We start from the raw sequence: 13,890 nt of genomic DNA on the forward strand, positions 1-13,890 counted from the left end.
AACCCAGTTTTTCACATCAACCAACCTTATTATGTCATTATGTGCAGTGAGAGTGGTTTTATTGAAATCTTTTGGTATGGGTGAGTCATTTAGGTCCTTTGGTCACATCCTGTGCAAAAGAAGTGCAAAAGCTTTGTGGAAAATTTCGAGTAGAAAACTTAGAGTACAGTAGAGCACAAAAGTGATTTACAGGTATATTCCGGAAAATATTTTACTGAATACGGCGAAAAATAACGCAATTTCATTGGTCAACAAGAACCATTAGTATAGCCAGTTGTTCACCAACCTGTCACCAACTAAAGAATGTTTCAAAATGGCGTCCTACATAGGGCGAAACTTTTCTCCTTACAAATACTCATACCGTATCTTGCGAAAGGTACGTTGTAAGAAGATGTACTTTTGTACAAAACCAGAGGATAACTTTACGACAGTTCGTTTGAGTAATCGAGGCCATATAAAAGTTGTGGGCGAAGATTCAGTTAGATTTCTGCAAAATCTTGTGACCAACGATGTCAACTTATTTCACTGCGATAACCTAATGAACTCCTTGTACACGATGATGTTGAGTACAAAAGGTCGTGTTCTATATGATTTTATATTGTACAAACAGGAGAATGAAGCAAAGGAATTTTTGATTGAATGTGATATAGATGCTGTTGATGGCATATTAAATACTTTCAAGCCATATAAATTGAGGTCCAAGGTGACGTTCGATGATGTCAGCGAGGATTATAATTCGTGGGCTGTTATTGAAGAAGATAGTGTAACTGGCCTAAAGAGAACCAAGAATGACTCAAAGGGTGTGATTTTAGCTAAAGACCCAAGAGTCCTGTCACTTGGGTCTCGGTTGGTTTTGGCAAATGGTAGATGTCCCACTGAGTATTTCAGTAATGTTAAAGCGACCAATGATCAAAATGTATATGACAATCATAGAGTAAGCCTTGGCATTTGTGAAGGGATAAAAGATATTGAACCAGGTGTACCATTGCCTTTGGAGTTTAATATTGCTGAACTACATGGAGGTTAGTGCACGCTTGATATTGAGTAATTATGCAGTCAGTGTGCTCACCATGTGGCTGTTAAAACATCGATGTTGTAGTGAGTTTTTGCCAGTTATATTGTAATTCTGTTGCTCTAATTTCTTTTTCACATTGTTGAAAAGGGAGCCTTGTGAGGTATTTGGTATCGCATTTTATGATATAAACCTTTTTTTATAAGCTTAAAATTTTAGACATCTGCAATAAAAAAAAATGCAGAACATCGTTAAGTTTTTCCATCAAGTTTTAAACATTTGGAATTTTTCTCCAAATTTGGAATTTTTCTATCACTAAAAACATACTGCGATGACCGACATTCATCATAACAATTATATAATGATATAGAACAGTGTTTTTTACAAGTTCAAAATTTCAGACTTCTGCCAAAGGGAGGCCACAGGGTACCATCAGGATTTTTATCAATTTTTTCATCAGTTTTGAAAATTTGGAATTTTCTCCAAAGTTGCCTGGAAATACTAACAATCACCTACATTCATCATAACAGTGCATTTCATTATATAGAACAGTTTTTTTTACAAGTTTGAAAATGGTTGGACCAATCACTACAAACATACGACCACAGTCACTTACATTCATCACAACAATGCATTTTATGATATAGAACAGTGCTTTTTTTCAAGTTCAAAATTTTAAACCTCTGCTAATGGGGGACCACAGGATACCATGGCATTTTTCATAAATTTTTGAACATTTTGCAATTTCCTCAGAAGTAAGATAAAATCACGAAAAAGTCACTGTGATTACATACATTCATGATATGAAATAGAGGGTATCAAAGCTAGGGCATGCGGCAGCAAGTTTTAATAAATCAATTTTTAAAAGTTTATTTAAAATCTAAAATTCACACAAATTCCTAGCTTCCCACGAGATGAGTCACATCTAGTTCACTCACACATCTAATTTTCATAATGCATTATATAATTTACACAATTGTCAGCTGGGAATGAGTGAGCAAGTTTCTTTACTCGTTTTTATTATTGCATGGCACTTGTAACTTGTTTACCAGGGATGTGAATTCATCAAAGGGCATGCAGCAGCAGGTTTTAAATCAATTTTTTAAAATTTGTAGATTTTTCTAAAAAATCTAAATTTACTCAAAACTCACACAAATTCCTAGCTCCCCACGAGATGAGTCACATCTAATTCACTCACACATCTAATTTTCATAATGCATTGTATAATTTACACAATTGTCAGCTAGGAATGAGTGAGCAAGTTTCTTTACTCATTTTAATTATTGCATGGCACTTGTAACTTGTTTATCAGGAATGTGAATTCATCAAAGGGCATGCAGCAGCAGGTTTTAAATCAATTTTTTAAAATTTGTAGATTTTTCTAAAAAATCTAAATTTGCTCAAAACTCACACAAATTCCTAGCTCCCCACAAGTTGAGTCACATCTAATTCACTCACACATCTAATTTTCATACGCTGCATATGTATAATTTACACAATTGTCAGCTGGGAATGAGTGAGTGAGTGAGTTTCTTTACTCATTTTAATTATTGCATGGCACTTGTAACTTGTTTATCAGGAATGTGAATTCATCAAAGGGCATGCAGCAGCAGGTTTTAAATCAATTTTTTAAAATTTGTAGATTTTTCTAAAAAATCTAAATTTGCTCAAAACTCACACAAATTCCTAGCTCCCCACAAGTTGAGTCACATCTAATTCACTCACACATCTAATTTTCATACGCTGCATATGTATAATTTACACAATTGTCAGCTGGGAATGAGTGAGTGAGTGAGTTTCTTTACTCATTTTAATTATTGCATGGCACTTGCAACTTGTTTACCAGGGACGTGAATTCTCACAGCACTATGTTAATCCAACTGGTAGAGATTTTGAGGTATAAGGAGTAAAGACTTCTTGCTTTTATAGTGTCCTTTCAAAAAGGCTGCTACATTGGACAAGAGTTAACTGCAAGAAGCTATCATACTGGGGTGATACGAAAACGACTTTTGCCTATCAAAATACTGCCTACCTCCCGCGAGGAACGACTAGACTTTGACAGGGGTGCAGTTATTCTGACAAACGAGGGCAAACGTGCTGGCAAATTAATCAGTGTTTATGGAGCTATTGGTCTTGGTTTAATCAGGCTTCAAGCTTTAAAGGCTGGCGACATTTTATCAATTGCTGTCTCTGATGAAAGGGCTGTTAACATCACGGTAGATCAACCAGCTTGGTTGAATTTATCATGATATTGAGCACAGGGTTAATCTACTTGTGCAGACTGCAATTTCCAAGGGAAGTGTTTAAAAATGGGAATAATATGAGGAGAAATATGAAACATTCAAGGATATTAGTATACTCTAGATCTAATTGTTTTACTCAATCAAGAGTTCATAAATCAACTGTTTTCTATAACATCTTTTTCCTTCCAGCATGATCAAAATTCTCGCATCAAACATTGCATATTCTGGTACTGCTTCTATGGTTTCTACGGTTTCAGGGGCCGGTTGTGTCAAGCCTGTTTAACTTAAACGGTGGATAAGTCAAAATGAAATAACACTCTTATATCTCTCTTGAATGAGTCAACGTGAATATTATGCACTGAATATGTATAGTTGTATAAACAGTATCTTTGTATTAAGGTTAAAAACATTTAGTTCGCTTATTGAATAAAACGATAGACTTGCTTTCTATTTTTAACTTATCCACCGTTTAAGCTAAACGGGCTTGATAAAACCGGCCCCGGGACCGTACGCAGGAATCTGTACTGGATAACTCTCTGGGCTAGGCAAAAAAATTTAATGTCACAGATCGAAATAAAAATACAAAATCCATCAAACTAATAAACATTTGTTACTAACCATTAATTGCCCTTTAAAGGCAAACGAAGATATCTTGACAAATGAATCCGGTATAGTGTAAACGGGGCCCTAAACTCTTCATTCTAGAGGTCCAGTAGAGATCATGTCTTGTTTGTTTCAATGCTACTACAGAAAGAAACCCAACTAAACTTACCTTATTTATCAGCTATTAAAACGGAAAATTTTCAGTAATTTTGGTATCTTTATAAGGGTAAGAAGGGGAAACGGGAATTCCCCATAGTCAAATTAAAGAAAGTGACTTGCCGATGGCATTCTCAGTGGTGAAGACCCTGGAACTTCTACTTTTGATGTAGAACTCGGCCTGTCTCCCAAGGGACTTTACTTTGCTGTCGGCTTTGATTTGAAATTAGAAATGGCAGAATTTCTCGGAAAACGCTGATATTAGGCCGACAATGAATTCACAAGTGATGTGGTTTCCTCCAATTTTATCACTTATGATGCAAGTTTTCTAGTAACAAATCTCTTCTTATTCGTACTCTATGTTAAGCTCAATGAGGGTGATTTGGAATTAAAATTTTCACCATCGTTCAAACCTTGACACTCGGATAACCCCCATATGGGGTAAATGATGTAGCACCATCCCAATAGTACTGCATGTACAAATATTATAATACACCTCAAATATAACTACATCAACTGTGTATAAAAACTGCAGTTTTGAATTGGATCCCACAAAATTGGAACGTGGAAACAAACTTTTTAGAATCTTTTTGTTAAAACGAATTTCTTGTTTCAGGTCGAGGGGCAAAACGGGTAGAAGGGGAACCGAGGCACAACGCATATCACATCCAGTTAACAAATAAATCTTCTTATGTCATCTAGGTATAATGCAGAACAGAGGTATTGTATTATGGTGTTGGTTCCACTTATTACGGTGGTGCTGGACAACTATATTCTAGTCAACCACTTCCTCGTGGTCAGGTAAAATGTATTTTTTCATAAATAAAATGTAATTCTATTAGTTTTGAACGATTACGAGGTATTTTTAACCGAATTTTCAAATTTCAATTTTTTCTTTGGTGAGTTTGTTACCCCCGTTACCGATTTGCCTGAAATTTTGAAATTTATCAAAGTATGTTTTTTATTCAAATGTATTATTTTCATGAAAAATTAAACATGACGAAAATTAGGTACAATTTTTCCTTTGGACCTACCGATCTACGTGAAGTTTTAAAAACTCATCAATGTACGATTTTATGTATCCAAACGTATTGCTTTCGTTAAAAAAATTTCCTTAGTTTTGAAACGTTTCGAGGTATTTTGAACCGAATTTTGAAATTTCGAAAAATTGTTGAAAATTACGATTTTTCCTTTGGTCCCCCGTTACCGAATTGCCTGAAATATGAAATTCATTAAAGTATGATGTTATGCATTCAAATATACTGTTTTCATGAGAGAATACAATTCTATTTGGTTTTCAAACGATTCGAGGTATTTGAAACCGCGAGTATTGAAATTTCGAAAAATTCACAAACGTTTCAATTTTTCGTCGCCCATTACCGCTTTGTCTGAAATTTGTAATTCATCAAAGTATGATTTTATGTGTTCAAATGTATTGTTTTCATGAAGGAATGTAATTCACTTCGTTTTACATTTCGAAGTATTTTTAACCGAATTTTGATATTTCGAAAAAGTGAGGAAAATTATAGGATTTTTCATTTGGTCCCCCGTTCCCGATTTGCAATTTTGAAATTCATGAAAGTATAATTTTATGTGTTCAATGTATTGTTTTCATGAAAGAAAGCTATTCTACTTAGTTCGGCATCATTTCGACGTATTTTCAATCGAATTTTGTTATTTCGAAAAAGTGACGAAAATTAGGATTTTTCATTCGGTCCCCCGTTGCCGATTTGCCTGAAATTTTGAAATTCATGAAAGTATAATTTTATGTGTTCAAATGTATTGTTTTCATGAAATAATGCAATTCTACTTAGTTCGGCATCATTTCGATGAATTTTCAACCGAATTTTGATATTTCGAAAAAGTGACAAAAATTAGGATTTTTCCTTTGGTTGCCAATTTGCCTGAAATTTTGAAATTAATGAAAGTATGATATTATGTGTTCAAATGTAATGTTTTCATGAAATAATGCAATTCTACTTAGTTAGGCTTAGAAATTTTGATAGTAATAAAAGTATGATTTTTTGTGTTAAAATGTATTGTTTTCATGAAAGAATTCAATTCTACTTAGTTCGGCACCACTTCGACGTATTTTCAACCGAATTTTGAAGTTTCGAAAAAGTGAGGAAAATTACGATTTTTCCTTTGGCCCCCCGTTACCGATTTGCCTGAAATATGAAATTCATCAAAGTAGGATGTTGTGTCGTCAAATGTACTGTTTTTGAGAGAATGCAATTCTATTTGGTTTTCAAACGATTCGAGGTATTTGAGACCAATTTTGAAATTTCGAAAGATTTATGAAGGTTTCCAATTTTCGTCCGGATTTCCCTGAAATTTGTAATTCATGAAAGTATGATTTTATGTGTTCAAATGTATTATTTGCATAAAGGAATGTAATTCACTTCGTTTTAAACCATTTCGAAGTATTTTGAACCGAATTTTGAAATTTGAGAAAATTGACGAAAATTACGATTTCTCCTTTAGGCCTCCGTTACCGAGTTGACGGAAATTTAAACTCATCAAAGTATGATTTTATGTGTTCAAATGCATTGTTTCCATGATTGAATGTAATTCTACTTCGTTTTAAACCATTTCGAACCACAGTATTTTGAACCGAATTTTTAGATTTCAAAAAATTGACGAAAATTAGGATTTTTCCTTTGGTCCCGCGTTACCGATTTTTGTGAAATTAGAAACTTATCAAAGTATTATTTTATATGTTCATATGTATTGTTTCCATGAAGGAATGTAATTATACTTAGTTTTGAACCATTTCGAAGTATCATAAACTGAATTTTGAAATTTCGAAAAATTTAAGAAAATTACGACTTTTCCTTTGGTCCCCGGTTACCACCCATTTGCCTGAAATTTAGAAATTCATCAAAGTATGATTTCATACGTTTCGATGTATTTTTGGAAGAATGTAATTGTACTTGGTTAGTTCTACATATCAACTTTGTAACTGACTTTGTGCGTCCTTATATTAATGCCCTAAATATATCAACTCTCCTGATATAACGAATGAAGCTAGAATAATTTAACTTCTGAATGGAAAATTATATATTTTGTTGCTTAGTATAGACTACCATAGAAGGGTTTAGCTAGGATACTTTGCCTGTATTGCCTGAAGATATTTTTAGGGAATGAAGATAGTAAGGGCAATCACAATTTCATTTTAAAAAGCTACTATTTTGTTAAGATTACTGTTGTCATTTGCTCAGCTCAGTCTATGGTCACCATGTGTTGAACCAGAAATATAGCTTAATGCTGTAACAAGACCAGTGTGACTGCTTTCTTTGCCAGTAAAATTCCTGTGGTGGTCTTGCAATAAATATAGCAAACATAGTTTATATAAAGGATGAAGCATGCAATTATAGAATACGTGCCAAATCGAAATTCTAGGAGTTAATGCTATGTAGAACTTGCTGCCTGCTTATATTATGCATCGATTACACTTTGAAATGTGCATGCTAAACTGTTGTACAATCAACCTTACCTCATTTCCTATTTTTCACTGATTACAAAATAACATTTACATTTTGGTCTGACATGATTCCATTAATCATTCTAAATTTTTTAGCCAGGTTTTTAAAAATGTGTTTTAAAAATTGTTGCTATCTGCATCAATATATGTTTGCCAAGCAATTCTACAGGGTGTCCCAAAAAAAACGAAAACTATTTAAATCACTCATTGTTAAAATTTGAATGCCGTGTTCACGAATTTCAGCCCGTGGGGATTTAATGCAACTTATAAAATGCTAAATGCTTTGTGTTGCTAGAGAAAGGGGACATGTCGAAGGTCATGGTCCTTGAGATGCACATTTAAATAATGTTATCCATATTTGTAAATTGTAAATATTGTTACTAAATATCATTTTTGCGAACAAGCAAATTTCACAGCATCACATTGTGTTTCTTCGAGGACCGCTGCCTTAGATGACTGCCTTAGATGACTGACTGAGATGACTGCTTGAGATGACTGCCTGAGATAACTACCTGAGACACCTGAGATGACTGCCTGAGATGACTGCCTGAGATGACTGTCAATTTACATCCTGTGGACAAGTGCTGCAAGGCCAACGCTACCCAGAATATGGAGTCCTAATCATTTTGTTCTATTATTGCTAGCCAAGGAACTGCCAACGATGACCTTCTCGGAGCAGAACAAAAGCTATTCGGAGGCATGTCATTTAGTGTTTATCAGTTAACTGGACTTTGTGAGAGTTTTCTTGCAAAATGTTTGCCAAGGTAATTATTATAAGAGATCATAAAGGCCTTTTAATGTTTCTCATGGTATACTGATCTGTGTTTTAAGTGATGTTTTTCTTCATGTTGTTTATCACTGAAGCTAAAGAATTGAGATACAACAATCTTTGACTGACTTTAGCCGGTAAGACGTTCGCCCAGCTATTGTAGACCGCATGGAATCGATTCAAGTCCTTTAAAAATTTGTGAATCAAGATGAGAATGAACTTAGTGAATCTGTAATTGCTGCTATATGTTTTGGCTAAAACATAAAAAAAAACTGTTGTATGTCTCCAAAACAAAGGAGCTTATATTTATGATACCAAAAAATACAGGATTGTTTGACATCAGAAATACAAAGAATTCGGCACACAGCGACAATTCACCTTTTAAAACGAAACCAAAAAACTAGAAGCAAAAAACAAATTGTGCTTCAAAACAAAACTAGAATGCACTGCTTTTGAAATGTTGAAATGTTGAAATATAGGAATGGACAACTTTTTTCTAGGCTTTTAGTGATTCGTTTATAGTAACATCGCTCACGAGTTGATTGGCATGTTGTCGTACATTATCATACCACGTGATCTGCCATGATCACATGGTAATTATCGCCTATAAAACTAATCTCAACGTTAAAAAAAATTTCTTTAAATAGGTGGCGATCGAAGGTGGACAGCAAGATCGAAGCTCAACAAGATAGAAGATTGTTCGAGGAAGAAGGAGTTCGCCGTTGACTAAAAGGTGGGTTCCGGCGATTATATGCGTAATCTGCGGTTGCTTTGTCCGACCCCAGTAGGGGGATCGTTTGCCTAGGGCGTTTTGGTCCCCGCACGCTGCTAGTTCCCACTTGTAGGCCTTTACACTAATCTACGGGAAGGCCGTAGGCCTTCCTTAAGGAGTACAGTGTAGCTGAGCCGAGCCCTTTTTTTTCGTTGTATATAGGTTTATCTGAACAGCTAGTTGTCAAGATGAAGGTGAAGACTCGCCCGGCCAAATTCAAAATGGCGATGCCAAAGAAAACCATCCACGTGGACCGTTCGCCGACCTTTCTGAGCAAGATTGTTGTGCTGTCTGGTCAAAGTTAAGTATTTTACTTTTATGTTTGTGTGCCTTCTGCTAATTGTCGGCCAGAAATAACAAAAAACCATATAAAATATGAAATATTCTGCGTATAAGGTTATCTAAAGTTTCGAGCTTAATTCTGCCTGCAATGATAATAATTTTTTACTGAAAATTTATGTCATGAGCAATTTCCGCACCCATAGACTGAAGCAGAACTGAACATTTTGTCATTAACGTTTATCTCAACAGCCAGTTATCAAGACGAACGTCAAGAGAACAGTTGAAATAGAAATCAGTTCAAGACTCGCCCGGCCAAATTCAAAATGGCGATGCCAAAGAAAACCATCCACGTGGACCGTTCGCCGACCTTTCTGAGCGAAATTGTTGTGCTGTCTGGTCAAAGTTAAGTATTTTACTTTGATGTTTGTGTGCTTTCTGCTAATTGTCGGCCAGAAATAACAAAAAACCATATACAATATGAAATATTCTGCGTACAAGGTTATCTAAAGTTTCGAGCTTAATTCTGCCTGCAATGATGATAATTTTTTACTGAAAATTTATGTCATGAGCAATTTCCGCACCCATAGACTGAAGCAGAACTGAACATTTTGTCATTAACGTTTATCTCAACAGCCAGTTATCAAGACGAACGTCAAGAGAACAGTTGAAATAGAAATCAGTTCGAGACTCGCCCGGCCAAATTCAAAATGGCGATGCCAAAGAAAACCATCCACGTGGACCGTTCGCCGACCTTTCTGAGCGAAATTGTTGTGCTGTCTGGTCAAAGTTAAGTATTTTACTTTGATGTTTGTGTGCTTTCTGCTAATTGTCGGCCAGAAATAACAAAAAACCATATACAATATGAAATATTCTGCGTACAAGGTTATCTAAAGTTTCGAGCTTAATTCTGCCTGCAATGATGATAATTTTTTACTGAAAATTTATGTCATGAGCAATTTCCGCACCCATAGACTGAAGCAGAACTGAACATTTTGTCATTAACGTTTATCTCAACAGCCAGTTATCAAGACGAACGTCAAGAGAACAGTTGAAATAGAAATCAGTTCGAGACTCGCCCGGCCAAATTCAAAATGGCGATGCCAAAGAAAACCATCCACGTGGACCGTTCGCCGACCTTTCTGAGCGAAATTGTTGTGCTGTCTGGTCAAAGTTAAGTATTTTACTTTGATGTTTGTGTGCTTTCTGCTAATTGTCGGCCAGAAATAACAAAAAACCATATACAATATGAAATATTCTGCGTACTGACAAGGTTATCTAAAGTTTCGAGCTTAATTCTGCCTGCAATGATGATAATTTTTTACTGAAAATTTATGTCATGAGCAATTTCCGCACCCATAGACTGAAGCAGAACTGAACATTTTGTCATTAACGTTTATCTCAACAGCCAGTTATGAAGACGAACGTCAAGAGAACAGTTGAAATAGAAATCAGTTCGAGACTCGCCCGGCCGAATTCAAAATGGCGATGCCGAAGAAACTATCCACGTGGACCGTTCGCGGACCTTTCTGAGCAAGATTGTTGTGTTGTCTGGTCAAAGTTAAGTATTTTACTTTACTGTTTATGTGCCTTCTGCTGAAACTAGACAATAATTAAGATAGTTGAAAATGCAATTTTATATTAATCATGTCTTCTTATGTTCAAGATTTTCCTTGGTCAAGAGTGCAACATGAACTGTGGATATGAACTTTACTGTCAGATGAACATTGGAAGTGAACAAAATATCTGCGCAAAGGTAATTCGATTGTTTCTTCAAAATTTATATTAGCCTTGCAGCTCAAATTCTTGTCACTACCTTGTAATACATATCAACTGCCCGGGTATATATTTTGTTATTTAGTATAAGGGGAAATTTGCTGCAACTAGGATCTTTTTTGGAAAATCGTCAGGCAGTCACAAATTTTGTTAAGATTACTAAGTTAACATTGCTTCTATGCTCACTATGTGTCACCAGTAATAAATTCCTGTGGTGGTCTTTAAATAAATATAGCAACCATAGTTATGTGTAGAGGGATGAACTATGAAGTATAACCATAGAATACCTGACCAAAAACTAGACAATAATTAAGATAGTTGAAAATGCAATTTTATATTAATCATGTCTTCTTATGTTCAAGATTTTCCTTGGTCAAGAGTGCAACATGAGCTGTGGATATGAACTTTACTGTCAGATGAACATTGGAAGTGAGCAAAATATCTGCGCAAAGGTAATTCGATTGTTTCTTCAAAATTTATATTAGCCTTGCAGCTCAAATTCTTGTCACTACCTTGTAATACATATCAACTGCCCGGGTATATATTTTGTTATTTAGTATAAGGGGGAATTTGCTGCAACTAGGATCTTTTTTTGGAAAATCGTCACGCAGTCACAAATTTTGTTAAGATTACTAAGTTAACATTGCTTCTATGCTCACTATGTGTCACCAGTAATAAATTCCTGTGGTGGTCTTTGAATAAATATAGCAACCATATATATAGAGGGATGATCGAGTAACCATAGAATGCCTGACCAAAAACTAGACAATAATTAAGATAGTTCAAAATGGAGTTTTATATTAATCATGTGTTCTTCTAATATTCAAGATTTTCCCTGGTCAAGAGTGCAACATGAGCTGTGGATATGAACTTTACTGTCAGATGTACATTGATTGGAAAGTGAACAAGATATCTGCACTGAGGTAATTTGATTTTGTCATGGATGGTCAGCATTTGATTTTAAAAAGCCACTACATTGTTGAGATGACAACTATGAAATTGAAATTTGCTTCTATGGTGTGAAACCAATGATGAAACTTAATGCTATAACAGCTGAACCAGTCTGGCTGATTACTAAAACTCCTGTGGTGGTCTTACAATAAATATCCACGAAAAAGACCAGCAATTACTATTTTAAACTTGGGAGAATTTTTCATGTGATTTATATTCTGTAGTACTCAGAAGGGTGATACCCAGTTTTTCTGTGTTCAAATTAAATAGTGAGATATATCTGGGTTGAATATATGCATGTGACACATTCTTTTTATTGAAAATGGCAAAAATATAATTGGCATAAAACAGAATGCATTCATGAATGTATTATTAATAATGATGTCAGGTTAAAAATACAAACTTTGCTGCCACTTTTTGCCTAAAAGGATTGATGAAATGCTTTTTCTCTTTAGAATGAATGAAGTTGAAGAGAGTTGAAAGGCACCCCTGAAGAACCTGAATTATTTTAGCCCTATCCTAGATTTATTAATTAATATATTTTAGTGTGTGATAACATGTGTGAAATGTGATCAATTATGTGATCACATTTTCAAAACTTGGATTTATAAAGAGAAATTTTTCTTTGTAAAGTTTAAGAAGTAAACCTTTTTTGTCTGGTGGTGTTAGTGTTTAGATTTTGCATGTTTATCCCAGTGAACTCTATACAACTGGAACGATAACTCCTGACAAACATCCCTATTTAGCTTGAAACCAAAATAGCTTTTCTGAGTTTTGAGACGAAATACTTGACGCCAGATGTTGGGCTGTGTGTCAAATTAAAGCTATTGAAAAGTTACATTTGGTGTCGAAATTTCAAGACTTAAATTGGAAAGGAAATATTTAAAAAAATTTTCTTCTAGTTTTTCCTTCTATTTCTCTAGAAAACTGAGAAAAAAAAACTAACTGGAAAAATAAAAAAAAAACTAGAGAAATAGAAGTAAAAACTAGAAAAAAAAACTAGAGAGAAAAAAACTAGAGAAAAAAACTTAGAGAAAAAAAACTAACTAGAAAAATAGAAAAGAAAACTAGAGAAATAGAAGTAAAAACTAGAAAAAAAAACTAGAGAGAAAAAAAAATAGAGAAAAAAAACTAATTAGAAAAATGGAAAAAAAACTAGAGAAATAGAAGTAAAAACTAGAAAAAAAAACTAGAGAGAACAAAACTAACTAGAAAAATAGAAAAAAAACTAGAGAGAAAAAATAACTAGAGAAAAAAAACTAACTAGAAAAAAACTAGAGAAATAGAAGTAAAAACTAGGAAAAAAAGCTAGAGAGAAAAAAAAACTAGAGAAAAAAAACTAACACAGAAGAACTTGCAAAATAATAACACTAACACCACCAGATGAAAAAGGTTTACTTCTTAAACTTTACAAAGAAAAAAGTTCTCTTTATAAATCCAAGTTTTGAAAATTGTCACATAATTCATGACATCACACTAAAATATATTAATTAATGAATCTGGGTACCCTTCAACTTTCTTCAACACTAAAGAAAAAAAGAATTTTATCAAAAAAATAATAAGAGAAAATATACTTAGAAAAAAACTAATACTAAGAAGAAATTAAAGAGAAAAGAAGTATAAGAAAAACCCAAAAGGAACTGCCAAAATCTTTTCAATTGTGAAAGCACACTGAAAAACATGCAAAATAGAAACAACAAACACCACAAGACAAAAATCAAGTTTCTTCTTAAACTTTTCAAAAAACATTTAGAAGCAACTGCCAAAATCTTTTCAATTGTGAAAGCACACGGAAAAACATGCAAAATCGAAACAACAAACACCACAAGACAAAAATCAAGTTTC

The 13,890-nt window shown here is 34.1% G+C and overlaps 1 protein-coding gene and 2 long non-coding RNA genes across 6 annotated transcripts; all 3 read left to right on the plus strand.

The window, feature by feature from the left end:
* Window positions 1-220: 220 nt before the first annotated feature.
* LOC114530935 (putative transferase CAF17 homolog, mitochondrial) lies at window positions 221-3,566 on the plus strand. Its single transcript, XM_028552555.1, has 2 exons — window positions 221-1,022; window positions 2,942-3,566. Exons 1-2 carry the CDS (start codon window positions 314-316, stop codon window positions 3,259-3,261), a joined length of 1,029 nt encoding a protein of 342 aa, XP_028408356.1. The 5' UTR covers window positions 221-313; the 3' UTR covers window positions 3,262-3,566.
* A 914-nt stretch (window positions 3,567-4,480) lies between these two features.
* Window positions 4,481-9,318, plus strand: LOC114531016. Of its 3 annotated transcripts, none has more exons than XR_003687810.1 (4): window positions 4,481-4,815; window positions 8,143-8,262; window positions 8,915-9,000; window positions 9,202-9,318. It is a non-coding gene; the product is annotated as an uncharacterized LOC114531016 (long non-coding RNA). The 3 variants fall into 3 exon arrangements; XR_003687811.1 differs by lacking the exon at window positions 4,481-4,815 and adding an exon at window positions 8,363-8,404 and having other exon boundaries at window positions 8,108-8,262; XR_003687809.1 differs by lacking the exon at window positions 4,481-4,815 and having other exon boundaries at window positions 8,108-8,262.
* Window positions 9,319-11,046: 1,728 nt separating this feature from the next.
* Window positions 11,047-12,595, plus strand: LOC114531017. 2 transcript variants are annotated; one of them, XR_003687813.1, is made up of 3 exons: window positions 11,047-11,074; window positions 11,923-12,017; window positions 12,501-12,595. It is a non-coding gene; the product is annotated as an uncharacterized LOC114531017 (long non-coding RNA). The 2 variants fall into 2 exon arrangements; XR_003687812.1 differs by lacking the exon at window positions 11,047-11,074 and adding an exon at window positions 11,480-11,546.
* Window positions 12,596-13,890: the final 1,295 nt, after the last annotated feature.

This window comes from Dendronephthya gigantea, unplaced genomic scaffold (assembly GCF_004324835.1).
Source record: "Dendronephthya gigantea isolate DGI-Jeju-01 unplaced genomic scaffold, DenGig_1.0 000067F, whole genome shotgun sequence".
In the NCBI taxonomy this organism is placed as follows: Eukaryota; Metazoa; Cnidaria; class Anthozoa; order Malacalcyonacea; family Nephtheidae; genus Dendronephthya; species Dendronephthya gigantea.